The sequence below is a fragment of the Lacerta agilis genome, chromosome 17, assembly GCF_009819535.1.
Source record: "Lacerta agilis isolate rLacAgi1 chromosome 17, rLacAgi1.pri, whole genome shotgun sequence".
Taxonomy (NCBI): Eukaryota; Metazoa; Chordata; class Lepidosauria; order Squamata; family Lacertidae; genus Lacerta; species Lacerta agilis.
In genome coordinates this window covers 32,512,810-32,530,009 of record NC_046328.1, presented here as the reverse complement: position 1 = coordinate 32,530,009, position 17,200 = coordinate 32,512,810, and the positions used below count along the sequence as shown (strand labels likewise).

Here is a 17,200-nt window from a genome sequence, read left to right as displayed (position 1 = left end):
AAGCCACATCTCCCTTTAGGCACTATTGCTTTCTCTTCCTTCATCAGATATGCCTTCAACAAGTGTAAAGTGATGCATTTTGGCACAAAAAAAACTTACTTTTCTGTACAAGAGGTAAGATTTCTAGGACACCTTCTTGCCAGGCAAACACACTTTGAGATAGGAAGCAGGGCCAGTGAGGGGCGTGGCCTGGGAAATATTCCAAGGGCCAGATAGAAAGGCTCGGAGGGCCGCCCTTGGCTCACTGGGCCTGAGGTTCCCCACCCAGGCAGAACTTTATATAAAGGAGGGGGAGGAGGAACCTCACAGAAACGTGCTCGAACCGCGGTTTTGCAAACAGCATTAAAGGATTAAAAATCAGAGGGGATTCCGTTCAAAGGCAAGCTGGAAAACGAGCAGATTGCACAGGCAAAGGGGATCAGCACAGATCCTGCTTGCAGAGGCGAGAGCAGCTGAAAAGCCAGGGACGGCAGGAACAGCATCTGCCCCAAGGCCAGGACGCGCCAGAGAGTACATGAACTGGAACACTGCAAGCCAAACAAGGCACGTATCAGATTGTGCAGCAGACGACCTAGGAAAGTGCAGGAGGACAGGACGGCCCGTGCTGAGGAGCAGCAGGCAGGACATGTGCCAAAACCCTCCCTTGGCCATTCAGAAAACTCCCAGGGAAGTTTGGGGGCTGGTCACCGTCTCCCAGCTTAAGTCTACAATGCAGGATTGTTGTGAAGAGGAAAGTGGGCGCCCTGAAGACCCTTGCTTGCTGCAAGCCCATCTAAGTCCAGCCTCCTGCTTTCAGTGGCCAAACCAGCTGCCTCAATGGGAAACAAGCCTTGGTGTATAATAATCATAGATATATATATATATATATAAGAAATGCATTCAACCACCTGCATCATCACAGCCAGTTTGGACTCTTGAATACAGCTGAGTGAGCCAAACCCTATACCATCCCACTCAATGGCTATGCCCCCACTCCCAAAACGAGATAGATTTTCATCATAGCAAAAAAACATATTTTGTTCTACCATTCTTTGGGAAGGGGATCAGGAACGAGCTCAGCTGAGTTCTGAAGCACCACCTCAGGGGCCCTGTTCAATTTCCTTCAGGATGGAGCCTAAACATATTGCCCAAAATCTTAAGGACTAGGAACTTCAGCTTTTTGTTTTTGTTTTAACAAAACAGGACCTATAGCATTTTTATCTAATGTTAGTCCTACCCAGAGTAGTCCCACTGAAATTAGTAGACATGACCAAGGCACCATCTGTACTATACCACTGTCACGGCTTCCGCCAAAGAATCCTGGGAATTGTAGTTTGCTGCGGGTGCCGAGTGTTTTTAGGGCTGCAATTCCCAGAGTGGTTTAACAAGTAACCCCCCCCCCTTCGCAGGAAACCCACAGAATTGTAACACTGGAATACAGTACAGTGCCCAATTTTTTTGGGGGGGGGAGCCCTGACTTTAAAGTGACATGACACTGTTTTAAACTTTTTTAAAGCAGAGATTGGATTGCCATCTGTCAGGGATGCTTTAGCTGAGATTCCTGCATCTCTGAGGGTTGGACTAGATGACCCATAGCGCGTCCCTTCTGATTCTACGATATAACACACACGTGTGGTCAAGTCCATTAATTTGACTTGCTCCGAGTAGGATTACCATTGGATACCACCCTTCAATTTCTTCCCTAGAAGAGATTTTAGCACCCCCAATCCGTTCGCTCCATTACAGGCCGTTCTGCTTTCTCACTGCCAAGTCCACAGATTCGACAGAAATTTCACAGAAGCAAGCTGCGTTTTAACGAAGGCAGCATGGGAGAAACGGACAAACACACACACATCCCTCCAAAGAGAGTGGGTGGAGTAAAAAGCCTTTTATTTGGGCCGCTCCATTCCCATCTCATTAAGCAATTTGGCACGGTCAGACCCATCCATGTTTTCATCTGGCGAGAAAGGAATGCAAGGGAGCATTTATTCCGAGGGCTCCGTGCGAAGGAAGGATTCCGCTCGCCCGCCGCCCCCATCCTTTCATCGGGACCCTTTGCATAGGAAAAAAAAAACCAAAAACTGCCACAAAGAACGTCAAAGCAGCAAACTGGTGGTGCTCGGCCAATGGCAAAACAGAGAAGGGAAAATAAGCCACCCAAACCATCCCATTCTTCGCAGGTCAAACCCAACCAAAGGGCCAGCCTTGCTGGGTATCATAAATGCGGATTTGGAAATAGCCTCTTGGCAGATCCACAGCATTCCTCGGAAACTTAAAACGGGGATTCCTTCCCCGGGAGATTGGTCAACCCATCTTATTTATTCTGCGTATTTGTACTCCATTCTTCAGCCAGAAAGGCTCCCCAAATGGCTTGTGTACAACCAACGATGCCTTATGAGGAACGGCTTAGGGAGCTGGGTATGTTTAACCTGGAGAAGAGAAGGTTAAGGGGTGATACGATAGCCATGTTCAAATATAGAAAAGGATGTCATCTAGAGGAGGGTGAAAGGTTGTTTTCTGCTGCTCCAGAGAAGCGGACACGGGATTCAAACTACAAGAAAGAAGATTCCACCTAAACATTAGGAAGAACTTCCTGACAGTAAGAGCTGTTTGACAGTGGAATTTGCTGCCAAGGAGTGTGGTGGAGTCTCCTTCTTTGGAGGTCTTTAAGCAGAGGCTTGACAGCCATCTGTCAGGAATGCTTTGATGGTGTTTCCTGCTTGGCAGGGGGTTGGACTGGATGGCCCTTGGGGTCTCTTCCAACTCTATGATTCGACAATTCTAACAAAACACTCCTGCCCTGCAGGCTTAACATTTTTAAACAAAACTTGGGCACCAGTTCTTAAACAGTTGTTCTTATGAAGGCCATCTTCCACTGTTCAGGGTTAGGAGGTGCCTGATGCAGCTGATGGAACGAACTCTCCTTCTCAGCTCTCCTTTGTTGACAGTCATAGAATCATGGAATTGTAAAGTTGGAAAGGGACCCCCCGAGGGTCATCTAGTCCAACCCCCTGCAAGGTAGGAATCTTTCGCACAATGTGGGACTCCAACCCACGATGCTGAGATTAAAAATCCCACGGAGCAGGCTTCTGCTCTGGAGGACAGGACTTCAGCCAACGTTCAAGTTACAAGAAAGGAGATTGATTCTGCTAAATATCAGGAAGGGCTGACACGAAGAGCTGTTTGACAGTGGAACAGATTCCCATGAACTGTGTTTGAAACTCCCATTATTCTAGGCGCATTTTGCAACAGGGAATGTCATTAGCATGAGCAGTTTCTGAGCTCTGGACGCAGTACTGCCCCCGAGATTTCAGATTAAAACTGCAGGGTGGAAGGAGAGGACCTTTTTCTGCCTCCCCACTTCCAGCTACTCTCTGAAGACTGGAGAAGAGACCCTCTTAAGAATATTAGAGGGGTGGGCAGGGGAAGGACTACTAGACCAAGTGAGCGTAATATTTTAGCTGCAGTTCATTCATTTTCAGCTTTGTATTCTTGTTATAAAAAAGTGTGCCTAGATATTCCAGGTTTAAAGGTGCCATTTATCTCCTAGCTTTCGTTTCTCAGTTTCTATCACTGCCCATGAGAGGTTGTGGACTCCTTGGAGGTTTCTAAGCAGAGGTTGGATGGCCATCTGTCCTGGATGCTTTAGTTGATATTCCTGCATTCCAGGGGGTTGGACTAGATGACCCTCGGGGGTCCCTTCCAACTCTGATTCTGAGATTTGATGCTCTACTGACTGAAGGGAGAGGAGGCCTGATGGAGCCGGCCTGTCATCTTCCCAAAAAAACAGCCACGGGGAAGGGAAGGGAAGGGAGGGCATTTTCAAGGCACGTACCAGAAGACATCTGTTTCGCACCCTTCCAAAATCCCTTGCAGTGCTGTGCACATGGGAAGGAGGGTCCAGAGCAGTGGAAATTTTGAAAAAAAACGGGACGGCGACTGCTATACGCCAAGTTAAGAAACTGTATGATGAACCTCCGTTTAAGAACCGCCCTGGATATTGAAGCTGCTTTCGTTTCCACCCGCCGCCCCCGAGTATTTTCCAGCCAGCAAAAACGGCTTGGGTCGTGGGCGTCTCGAGTGCCCGCCAGCCTCCGAGAGACAGGAAATGGTTTAAGAACAAAAGCTGCTCATGTCAACAAGCAATTGGTACCGAGCATTCGCAAACGCCTTAATGCAATCAAGGGAGGTGGTCTGATCACCGAAGTCCCACTTTTAAATGAAAACATAACCTATTCTATGCCTGGGGAAATGTGTTCTGAGTCCAACTTCTCAGTCGTTCTTTGTCCGCAGTCATCTCAACTGGACCCTGCAAAGGCCCGTGGCTGCAGCTCCTCACTTGTGGTAATTCCAGATCTTGGGGCCCTTACACTAGCGGCAGCTAGACTGGGGACTGGAAGCGGCCGCCGAGACCATATAACACTGGTCCTGAAAGACCTACATTGGCTCCCAGTACTTTTCCAAGCACAATTCAAAGTGTTGGTGCTGACCTTTAAAGCCCTAAACGGCCTCGGTCCAGTATATCTGAAGGAGCGTCTGCACCCCCATCATTCAGCTCGGACACTGAGGTCCATTGCCGAGGGCCTTCTGGTGGTTCCCTCACTGCGAGAATCCAAGTTACAGGGAACCAGGCAGAGGGCCTTCTCAGTAGTAGCACCCGCCCTGTGGAATGCCCTCCCACCAGATGTCAAAGAGAACAACAACTACCAGACTTTTAGAAGACATCTGAAGGCAGCCCTGTTTAGGGAAGTTTTTAATGTGTGACATTTTAATGTATTTTAATCTTTGTTGCAAGTCGCCCAGAGTGGGTGGGTAAACCCAGCCGGATGGGCGGGGTACAAATAAATTATTATTATTATTATTATTATTATTATTATTATTATTATTATTATTATTATTATTATTATTAAAATGACCCAGTGCTGAAATTCAACAGGGTCGGACTCCTATGGAAATTCACAATTGCTGGTTAACATAAAATCATAGACACCTCCCCCCCAGGGTCAGGTAGTCCAACCCAATGCAATGCAAGAGTCTTTTGCCCAATTTCTCATGTACCAAACATAGGTCTATGTTCTGTTTACACCAGGCCCATGAGTTGAACCTTCCGTTAATACAGGGACAGGGAACCTGCAGCTCGCAAGGTCTTGCTGGATACAACACCCGTCATCCCTGACTAGAACTGACGCAAGTTGCAGTCCAGAAACGTGCATCTAGAGGATCAAAGATTCCTCAACCCAGTATGGTGTAGCGGTTAAGAACGGTAGACTCGTAATCTGGTGAACTGGGTTCGTGTCTCCGCTCCTCCACATGCAGCTGCTGGGTGACCTTGGGCTAGTCACACTTCTCTGAAGTCTATCAGCCCCACTCACCTCACAGAGTGTTTGTTGTGGGGGAGGAAGGGAAAGGAGAATGTTAGCCGCTTTGAGACTCCTTCAGGTAGTGATAAAGCGGGATATCAAATCCAAACTCTTCTTCTAACAGAACAAGATTCAGACACACAACCAACGTTGAAACCAGCAGGTTGTTTCTAAAACATGTCAGTTTAATGAAAGATACCTCCTAGATGATTCTCTCGGTATGAAGCAAGCTTACAGCAGATTCATGAACACAGCTATTTTACATTGTCTCTCTCAGTCTCACACGCTTCAATGGAAGAGAACCATTTCCCCAATAAAAGCTGCGTCTGCATCAATTGATCCACAACACTCGTTATGCACAACTTTCACTTGAGCAAAATCCACAGAAATCCCCCACCCCATCCCGGGCAGGTGAGAAAAAAACCTTTGGCACTTAAGACAGGGAATAAAAGAGTCACTTCCCTCCCCCAAAAAACACCCAAAGGTGGCCCTGAAATGTTTCCCCTCCCCCCAAGTGCTTGGGCTGGTCAAGGAAAGGAGGCAACCAAAATTTAAAAGTGTTTGACTCACCCAACCCAACCAACCACACGGTACAAAACACATACACACAAACACACACACACATGGTCGGTGAGCCCTTTTGAAACAGTCAAGGCACCGACATTTTAAGGCAAGACGGTTAACGAGCTATGGAGATGGCAGAGAAGTATTTTGGCACCAGAAACTAGTTTGTTTGTTTTTTAAAAAAAAATAGCACACAAGAGACACCCCCCTGCCACACACGCTGATTTGTAAAACATGGCAAAGGGTTGTATATAACAAGAGCCCTGGGTACATTCACTCTGCGATATCAACCACACCAGAGGGGGTGTGGTTGTGCAAGGAAACACACAAGGAGGGGCGGTGACAGCTCAGTTGCACGAAAGGCAATGCGATCAGCCGGTGCAACGATATTCCAATCGCACAACGGTTGTGTTGCGATTCCTCCAGGGCGCAGCATTCGAACTCTCCCCTCTGCTGCTGCAAGAGTCCTTGATCCAGCATGCAGAGGACGACAGATACAGCCCGACTGCCTGTTTCCAAGACCTGCTTAATTCTTAAAACCCAGGGAAGGATTGTCAGGCCACGCCAAATTTGGCTATGGTGTAATTTTCATAGTTATGTACTCAGAAGAGGGCATGAGCACTTAACACCCCACCAGACACTCTGACTTTGCGCCCAACTGCAGGGTCGCCCCAGGCGAGCAGACCTAGAGCACAGCTGGGCCCAAAGGGCGTATGGCTTTGTGGGAACAGTCAGAGTGAATGTTTAGAGCGTAGATCTAAAACAGAGTTCCTATTTTCAGAGGAGGAGGGTAGAATCTTTAAAAAGGAGATAAGCCTGTTTATCCCAAGTTTTGGACCTGGGTTCTAATGTATAGGAACTCCACAGCAGGAAGAAATCAACAGAGTAGGATGAATTCCTGGAGGGGATAACAAAACAAAACAAAAAAACAGACTTGTGGGTGGTTTTTTTCCAGGAATAGCATGTGTGTGTGTGTGCGTTGTCGCCCTCTCCCTTCCATGTCACTGGGCTGTCTCTGTTTTATGCTGTTTTTGCCTCTGGAGGGAGATCTTTGGGGATGTCTGTGAAAATTCTTGCTTGCCTGCCTCGGGTTCAGCCGCCTCCCTCGAGTTTCCGAAAGTCAAAGCCCTGCGTGGATTGGGTCCGAAGGGATCCCTGAGTGAATTTAGGACATAGGCCGAAGGCATCTCTTCGCCCCACCCACAACCCAAGCTCCTCCTCCTCCTCCTCCTCAGATCTTGATAAACAGGATGCTGGTGACGAGTGCGAAGCCCGCCAGGAGGACGATGACTTTGAGGATGCGCTGCTCGGAGGAGTTGAGCTCGTGGGGCAGGATCTCCAGGAAGGTGATGTACACAAAGGTGCCGGTGGCCAGGCCCTCGAGGACGCAGCGCGACAGCTGGTGGAGGGCCGCCAGGGGGGTCTCCGTCAGCACCACGCCCAGCCCGATGCCCAGGGGGGACATGATGGCGAAGAGGACGAGGCAGGCCGCCACCACGCGGGGGCGCAGCCGCCCCTGCAGCAGCTTGAGGCTGAGGCTGAAGGCGATGACGCCTTTGTGGATCAGCAGGGCTAGGCAGATCTCCAGCGCCTGGGCGCCCTCCTCCTGCAGCCCCACGGCCAGCCCCTCAAAGACGGAGTGCAGCGAGAGGGCCAGGAGGAGCACGACCGAGCGGATGGCCGAGTGGGCGTTGAAGTCCACGTGGACGTGGGGGCGGTCGCGGCCGTGCTGGTGCGCCAGCGGCCCGTCGAGCCAGCTCTGGTCCTGGATGGAGGCAGAGGGGTTCGCGGCCGAGCCAAGGAGGGCCTGGCTCTCTTCCAGGGATCCCGCCGGGTCTTTGTAGGCCAGGACGATCTGCTCCAGGACCAGGACCAGGAAGAAGCCCATGGCCAAGATGAACTCCTGCAGGGGGAAATGGAGCTGCAGGAAGGAAGGGAAAGGTGTGAGCACAGGGTCGGAGGCAGAGGTTTGTTACGGGGGACACTCTCACGCCAAACATTTAAAGCACAGCGATAACTTGCAGCGCACTAAAAGAAAATGCGGGGGAAATGATGTATACGTGGTATCTTACACCAACTAAACTTGCTAAAATGTAATAATAATAATAATAATAATTATTATTATTATTATTATTATTATTATTATTATTATTATTTATAGAACAAGAAAATAAGGAGTGTTGGAAATGTAAAGAAAAAGAAGGGAGTTTCTATCCTACGTGGTGGACTTGCAAAGAGGTAAAAGCTTACTGGGAAATGATATATACGGAGTTGAAGAAAATGTATAAAAACACCTTTGTTTAAAAAAAACAAACCAGAAGCATTTTTGTTGGGTATAGTGGGAGAAGAGATACCAAAGGGAGACCAAAAGCTGTTTATGTATGCAACAACTGCAGCAAGAATTCTTTTAGCCCAGAAATGGAAGCAGCAAGAAATGCCCATGAAAGAAGAGTGGCAGTGGAAGATGATGGGCTCTGCGGAACTGGCAAAGCTGACGGGGGGAAATCCGAAACCGGCGTGGTCAAGCATTCCAAATAGACTGGAGTAAATTTATACAATATTTAACAACACTAGCAGGGTTGTAGGAAGATTTGTAATGTTAATTTAAAAATTATTATTAAAAAATAAAACACAGCGATAACTGCTTTATTATTATTATTACTATTATTATTATTATTTTTAAAGTCGGGCTGGATATGTTGAGTATGCCCTCATCATCGAGTACCTGTTTAAACATATATTTTCTATATTGTTTTTATAAATGCAGATATCCTGTTTTATGCTGGTCTGTGACCGAATAAAGTATATTCATTCATTCATTCATTCATACTATTATTATTATTATTGACAAAGTAATAATCATACATAAATAAAAATGGGCACTCCACCACCGAGACCATTCCATTGTAACCATCCAGCCTCCCAAAATTTCAGCACCTCTTGCAATGGTTTGACCCCTTTCCGTTTTAACAGTACAAATTCTACAAACACCCTCCATATCTCCTCAAAATCATTTCTCCTGCATATTCCCCGTCTTACCTTAACGGCACATGTTAATTTATCATTAAGAGCGATATCCCAACACCTCTTTATACCGTTATCCCATTTTATATTCTGCTTGCCCCTTCCACTTCTTAGCTTTCGTAATTCGTGCAGCCGTCAATACATTTGTGAGCAAGTCCTTCACAGCCTGTGATCCTTCCACCCCATCGTAAGGCGTAACTGCTTAAACCAGTCATGGCTCCCCCCGAGAAAAGAATTCTGGGAGCTGTAGTTTGTTAGCGTGCTGAGAGCTGCTAGGAGATCTCCTTTTCCCCTTGCAGAGCTACAATTCCCAGAGTTCCCTGGGAAGAAGTGGGGACTGGTTGTTAAAACACTTGGGGACGGGAATAGGGGGCGTCCTATCAACTCTCACCTCCCGGCTCCCAGAACTTCTTAGGAAACAAGGAACGGCTTAGGGAGCTGGGTATGTTTAGCCTGGAGAAGAGAAGGTTAAGGGGTGATATGATAGCCATGTTCAAATATATAAAAGGATGTCATATAGAGGAGGGAGAAAGGTTGTTTTCTGCTGCTCCAGAGAAGTGGACACGGGGCAATGGATTTAAACTACAAGAAAGAAGATTCCACCTAAACATTAGGAAGAACTTCCTGACAGTGAGAGCTGTTCCGACAGTGGAATTTGCTACCAAGGAGTGTGGTGGAGTCTCCTTCTTTGGAGGTCTTTAAGCGGAGGCTTGACAGCCATCTGTCAGGAATGCTTTGATGGTGTTTCCTGCTTGGCAGGGGGTTGAACTGGATGGCCCTTGTGGTCTCTTCCAACTCTATGATTCTATGAGATGCTAGACTTGTGGCATTCTAACGTGTGGCTATTGTTTATTTTTCGTAAGCCTCTTTTGAGATTCATTTGAATGAAAAGCAGCATAGAAATACAATCGATCAATCAGTCACTTATTTGGCTTAGATTTCCCGGAAACATCTCAATTTTTATCCAACCCTCGGATTCAGATTTCCATGAAAACACCCTCGTCAGCTTTCGGGAACTTGTTGCTTCGGGGCCATGTCAGAAACGGGGGCGTGGTTGTGAAAATTCATACAATTCTAACACAAGCTTGACACCCACCCCTCCATCTAGTCTCTCCCATATATATGGAAATGTAGGATGTCGTCACGCTCTGCAATTCACATGGCCGCCAACAGGCAGCCGTACTAACTGCAGCATCGGGAATGGCAGGGCGGGGCAGAGGTGAGCAGTTTAAAGTGGGGGGCAACTTGCTGCGTAAAGGGCTTCTTGCCTCCTTTGAAAGGGGGTGGGAGAAGGGGAGAGGGGCTTGGGGCTAGCTGGCGGGGGGGATAGGCAAGGTGGTGGGCGAGCCGTAAAGGAGGGAGGGGGGGTTTTGCAGGAGGAAGGGCAAAGAATCCTGGGTAGGTGGGGCTGGAGTGTGGAGTGAGCAGCAGCAGCAGACCCGTGTGTGAGAGAAAGAAAGAAAGAGAGAGAGTGCTATACAAAATCACAATGTGGGAAAAGCCATGAAGTCAGCCTAGTTTCATCCTTATTTCAGACATCATGATATATTGGCAGGGCTATTTTTCAGGGGGAACTCTGTTCCAGCACCTCTCAGGTGACTTCTGGCACCTCTCAGGCGGGTGCCACTGCCATTCCAAGAGAAAGAGGGAGAGATTCACGGAGAGTTCCAGCACCTCTTTTTCTAGAAAAAATAGCGCCGTAAATCAATATATCGCAATGCTTAGCTGGCGATATATCATTAAGTTGAAAACCAGGTGTCGCCCAGCCCTAACGAACAGTAAACGACTCCGCGGTATTGATGATTAAACGCAATATACTAATCCTTTTCATAACAGATAAATAACTGGTGGCAAAATCTGGGCCTTTGCTCACCGTGACTCTCAAGTTGTTGAAGGCCTCGTTAATACCGGCAAGGTAATCAGGGATCAAGTCCAGGAGACACGTAGCCAGGAAGACACCTCCAGCGAAACAGCTCACCAGGCTTAAAACCTTCCTTCGGGAATCTGTTGGGACAGCGAGAAACATCAGAGCAGGAAATAAGAGAGAGGAAAAGAGAGGGGGGTGGAGAGTGAGAATAATAATATTTTAGTGCTGGTCTGAAATCGCCATGCCTAGCCTTGCTTCATATTGGGCTACGGAAAGCCGCAGGCGACAGCTATCTGACAAGGCCACATCTTGCGCTATGCTTTTAAAACTGTATCAGGAGACTCTGAATCTCAGGGTCATGGATTCAAGCCCCATGCTGGGACAAAAAAGATTCCTAAATTGCAGGGGGCTTGACCAGATTTCCCTTGTGGTCCCTTCCAACTCTACAAATCTATGATGGCTTTCCCCAAAGAATCTTGAGAAGTGTAGTTTGTTAAGGGAGAGCTGATAGGAGACACCCCCAATTCCCCACCCAGAACTACAGTTCCCTGGGAAGAGGGATCGATTGTGAAACCACTGTGGGAAGTGTCGGTCCGTAAGGGGAATAAGGAATTCTCCTAAGAACTCTTGGCGCCCTTAACAAACTACACTTCCCAGGGTTTTTCAGAGGGAGCCATGACTGTTTAAAGTGATTTAAATGTATAGTTCAGGCGTGGCCTTAGCTGTACTTATTTATTATTATTATTATTATTATTAATTGTGAAAATAAAGTTGCCACAGGCACCCTGGGCAGCATCCAACAAATTAAAAAAAAGGAATAATTAGGATGTACAAAGAGGAAGTGCCAGTCCCCAAGCCTAAGAATTGCAAAACAGCTGTGGGAAAGAGCTGTAGCCCAAGTGGCAGAGCCCAAGGTTCAATCCCCGGGAACTCCAGATATGGTTGAGAAAGACTCGGAGCAAGTTTTTTTTTTCCTTTCCTTCTTTTTTTTTCTTTCTCTTTTTTCTATTACTATTACTATTACTAGTAGTATTGTTTTAGTTTTCTTTTCTTTTCTTTTCTTTTTAATTCAAAAAGGTTTGGGTAAAATGTAACCGGTCTAGAAGGGTTAAAGGATGACACAAGCAAACAGAGAGTACTGTATGTAATTTTATTAAATTTTGTATAGGTTTGAATAGGTTTGTGTATATGGCTGGATAAGATGCTTACTGATTTGACATTTGTTAATTTGATTTCCCCCCCTTATTTTTTGTGAATTAAAAGCATGCAATGGAAAATAAAACAATAAAAAAAGGAGAAAGACTCCCTGTCTAAAACCCTGGACGGTCACTGTCAAGTTAGCACGCACAATACTGAGCTACATGGAGCCATGCTCTAGCGCAGGCATAGGCAAACTCGGCCCTCCATATGTTTCGGGACTCCAACTCCCATCATCCCTAGCTAACAGGACCAGTGGTCAGGGGTGATGGGAATTGTAGTCCCAAAACATATGGAGGGTCGAGCTCGCCTATGCCTACTCTAGTGTAATATAAGGCAGCTTCTTCTGTTTATATTTAAAATTAGCTATTTGCTCAGAACCCATGAGGACCAGGAACTTTATTTCCAAGGAGAGGGCCATAGGACAGTGATGCAGTGCTTGCAGAAGTCTCTTGATTGCATCCCCTGCTAGAGGGCCGTGGAAATTTGTGCCCCAGGCTTTCCATCTGAAAACAAAGGGGCGCATTTGGTTGCCAGGTGTGAAATATAATGGCATTATCTTCAGCTCTCCTACCCCACTATGGCTGCTAAACTACTCTGGGAACTGTAGCTCCGGGAGGGGAACAGTGGTCTCCTTAGAACGCTCAGCTCCCGTAACAAACTACAACTCCCAGAATTCTTTGGGGGAAGCCACGACTGGTTCAAGCGGCTTCATGGTGCTTTTAATGTATGGCCTGAGGAAGAAGCATAGAGGCAGTGCGCAGGTTTTAAGTACTGAGGTCCAGCTCCGAGGGCCTTCTGGCGGTTCCCTCACTGCGAGAAGCCAGGTTACAGGGAACCAGGCAGAGGGCCTTCTTGGCAGTGGCACCCGCCCTGTGGAACGCCCTCCCACCAGATGTCAAGGAGATAAAGAACTATACGACTTTGAGAAGACATCGGAAGGCAGCCCTGTTTAGGGAAGTTTTTAACGTCTGGTGTTTTATTGGGCTTTTAATTCTGTTGGGAGCTGCGCATAGCAGCTAGGGGGGAGGTAGCCAGATGGGCAGGGTATAAATAATATTTATTATTATTATTGTCACTATTAAAGGCAGGCAGATGGTGTTTGGTGTAGAAAACCGCCTACTGTACAAAGGTAAGATTTGCATTCATTGCTCCCCACACTTGCCTCTGGCTCCACCCACCACTGATAGGTGGCCCCTGCAAGGTCACCCAGAAAGGAACGCGGCCCTCGGATTACAAAAAGGCCTCCCCACACCTTAACAAGCCATGGGAGGTATCCCTACATCACACACGCTACTGGAACAGGAGTCTGCAAAGGCTAATTCGCCATCCTTTTACCTGAGGAGCTGGTTGTGGCTCCCTGACGCCGGAAGACCCACAGAGGAAGGAACCCACACAAGAGGGTCACCACCAGCAGCAGAGCCAAAGAGCCCAGCTTCACCTCCAAACCCGTGGCGGAGCGGAGAGCCACCACGTGGGCATAAGGCTCCCACACCATCTCTTGCAGCTGCGTCTCGTGCCTCAACTCGACAGCCATCGCCCCGGTGCAGGGCTTCCGAGCCAATTCGCGGCTGAACCCACGAAGCCCCGTCCCCTTGTGATTAACAGCCGTGCAAAGTCAGCGAAGGGCTCCCTCAAGCTGCCACCATCCTCTTCATTCCCCGCCGGTTTTCCGAGGGATTTGGGTCCAGGAGGGGTCGTCCTGCGAGGAGGAAGTAAAGAGAGTGAAGCGACGCTAGGAACCAAAGTGAACAGGGAGTGAGCGCACTGGCAGGGGGGAAGGAGTTAAACCACAGAGCCTAGGGCTTGCCGATCAGAAGGTCGGTGGTTCGAATCCCCGCGACGGGGTGAGCTCCCGTTGCTCGGTCCCTGCTCCTGCCAACCTAGCAGTTCGAAAGCACGTCAAAGTGCAAGCAGATAGATAGGTACCGCTCCGGTGGGAAGGTAAACGGCGTTTCTGTGCGCTGCTCTGGTTCGCCAGAAGCGGCTTAGTCATGCTGGCCAGCTGTCTGCGGACAAACGCCAGCTCCCACGGCCAGTAAAGCAAGATGAGCGCCGCAACCCCAGAGCCGTCCGCGACTGGACCTAACGGTCAGGGGTACCTTTACCTTCACCCTACACCAAAACAGCCCTCCGTGAGGAATTGTGTTGAGATTGTTAACCAGCACAAGACGATGGAGATACGTTCAACGAAGTCCTGCCCAGAGAAGCCCTGTTGAAATTTACTTCCTTACTACATTAATCTCCCCACCTTTTTTCTCCAAAGAGCTCAAGGTAGCCTACATGGTTCTCCCAGCTCCATATTTAATCCCCACAACAGCCCTGTGGGGTAGGTTGGGCTGAGAGGCAGAGACTGGCCGACTCGGGGTATTCGAACCCTGGTCGACTCTGCAAATCTGAGCTGTATCCCACGCTTCCTTATTATCAGTTGTGAGCGCTTAAAACGAAACAATTTTTATTTTATTTCGTTTTCTTTTCCGTAACTCCTAAGTTGTTACTGGAATTCAACTGGCAATAACAAAACAAGTCAAGCTGCACTGATGAACCCCAGCTCTAGAGTTGCTCTCCGTAGAAAAACACACCATGCTTTTAAAATTAGCCTTCAACAGGCGTTCCAGGAAATGAAATTGATTCCCTTTCTTCTGTCCGCAATTGGGGGTGGGGGGGGGAACCTAAAAACTAAAAACCCAAACAACAGGGGGAGGAGGGGGAGAGATCTTTTTCCAGCCTCTGCTTGCTGGATCTGGCACTAGAAAGGGCAGATTATGGATCAGCAGATCCTAAACCGTATTCTGGGAACTTCCTGGCCTCTGCTGCTGCAAGTGAGTCATGAGGCCGACAGATTCCGGTAATGTTTCTCCTGCCCAAAACAGAGGGGGAAGGAGCTGCTTTCGGACTCCCAGATGCGTTGACTGCTACTGCTGCAAAAGTTGCACGGTGCCAGGGCTCTGGCCGGTTCAAGAGGGCAGCAGACTGGGGGCCCAGAGCCGCCGCCGCCCCCCCACAGGGAACCCAGTTCCCCTGGGAAACGGTGTCTCGGAAAGAGAGTCTCCTGCTTGCAAACTGGGGAGAACAGGGAAGTTTTTCACAGGTCAGATTCAACAGTCCCGTGTCGATAAAGAAAGTGGCCAGGCCTCCCAAACTAAACCTTCTCTGGATTGTTTCGCAATGCAGTGCTCCATCCAGCCTGGTCACGTGTACAAAAAGGCATACACTAACTAACTAGCTAACTAACTAACTACCTTTATTGTCAATATACAACCTGTGTACAATGAAATGAACCAAGCCAGTTGCACTATGTTATTTTACGTTCAGCAGCCTAACAGCCCACAGATACAAACTGGTTTTTTTAGCCTGTTGGTACAACTGATTATGGGACGCGGGTGGTGCTGTGGGTTAAACCACAGAGCCTAGGGCTTGCCAATCAGAAGGTCGGCGGTTCGAATCCCCGCGAAGGGGTGAGCTCCCGTTGCTCGGTCCCAGCTCCTGCCCACCTAGCAGTTCAAAAGCACGTCAAAGTGCAAGTAGATAAAATAGGTACTGCTCCGGCGGGAAGCTAAACGGCGTTTCCGTGCGCTGCTCTGGTTCGCCAGAAGCGGCTTAGTCATGCTGGCCACATGACCCCAAAGCTGTCTAAAGACAAACACCGGCTCCCTCAGCCAGTAAAGCGAGATGAGCGCCGCAACCCCAGAGTCGGACACGACTGGACCTAATGGTCAGGGGTCCCTTTACCCTTTACCTTTACGAATGATTGTACTTCTATATCTTCTGCCCGAGGGTAGAAAATTAAAGAGGTGCTGGCCGGGGTGTGAATCATACATTATACATACAATATAATATGCTTGTTCATATGTAATGCTTCCATGATATATTTGCATACAATGCTTTTAAAAACACTTCTCAAATATCTCAAATTCTATTCTCTGCTGCATTAAATGTGCATTCAGTAACGGAACCCCTTTGTAATATTTTGAAATCTTTACAACAATATTTTATTCTCCTGTTAATTATGCTGCTTTGCATGTATATATAGGACATTCTTCAGTAATTTTCTACTCTGGGTTGTTTTGTTTGATGTTTTAATGTGTTGTGAAACCACTTTGAGAGTTTTCCTTTAAGATATAAAGCAGTATAGAAATTAAATAACAGCAACAACTACACCATATTGGCCTGAATAAAAGCCTCGCTTTTCCCCCCCAAATTCCGACCATGAAAAGTTAAAGTGTGGCTTAGATTCGCGACCTTACAAAAATTGGCTTTTACAATATCGCTGCTGAAACACACATACGGTAAAACGGAATGAGTGTGAGTGCCTGCGGAATTTTAAAGGTGCTGCTTATATTCTGGCCAATACGGTAATAATACAGTACAGTGGTACCCCGCAAGACGAATGCCTCACACAACGAAAAACTCGCAAAACGAAAGGGTTTTGCGAGTTTTTAGTTGACTCGCGAGACGAATTCGTCTATGGCTCTTTTTCGCAAGACGAATTCGTCTGGCGAGGTACCACTGTAAGCACCGGAGCCTCACCGCACCGCGTTTTAAAGCTGCAGCGAGCGAACAGCAGCACAGCTGTTCGCTCGTTGCAGCCTTAAAACGCAGCGTGGCGAGGCTCCAGTGGGGAGAGGCGGCGTCAGATCGCGCCCGGCCATCCAAAATGGTGGGCGCGATCCCACTCCGCCCCCCCCCCGCACCGGAGCCTCACCGTGCCACGTTTTAAAGCTGCAGGGAGCGAACAGCAGCATTGCTGTTCGCTCGTTGCAGCTTTAAAACGCGGCGACGCGCCATACAGGGAGCTGTAAAGGCTTACCTTTTGGCTCCGGTCGGGAGGGGTGTTGTCCATCGCGTCCATCTTGGATCGAGTGTTGGAAACACTTGGAAACAAAATTTCCAAGCAAATAGGAATTCTGCAATTGGGGTAAATCTCTCCTCTTTGGGGGACTTAGATGAATTCAGCGTCTCAGTTTTAATGGCAGACTCCAAAACTAAGATGATATAAAATGTCAGCCATCAAAAGGAGGCTATATTGATTTACTTGGAGTCAGGATTTGAACCCTGGCCTGGCACACTAACCACTACACCACCGCTGCCTCCAATTTCCATCAGCTCCAGCCTGCATGTTCCATGCTCAGGAATGACGGGATTTGCAGCCCAACAATGTCTAGAGGGCCACAGATTGCCCTGTCCTAAAGAGGAGTTCAGATCCAAC

The 17,200-nt window shown here is 48.0% G+C and overlaps 1 protein-coding gene across 1 annotated transcript; it reads right to left on the bottom strand.

The window, feature by feature from the left end:
• Positions 1-6,404: 6,404 nt before the first annotated feature.
• On the bottom strand, positions 6,405-13,620 carry SLC39A1 (solute carrier family 39 member 1). The gene is made up of 3 exons (XM_033135780.1): positions 13,330-13,620; positions 10,801-10,931; positions 6,405-7,824 (listed from the first exon to the last, which is right to left on the bottom strand). The coding sequence occupies exons 1-3, from the start codon at positions 13,526-13,528 to the stop codon at positions 7,135-7,137; spliced, it is 1,020 nt and encodes a 339-aa protein (XP_032991671.1). The 5' UTR covers positions 13,529-13,620; the 3' UTR covers positions 6,405-7,134.
• Positions 13,621-17,200: the final 3,580 nt, after the last annotated feature.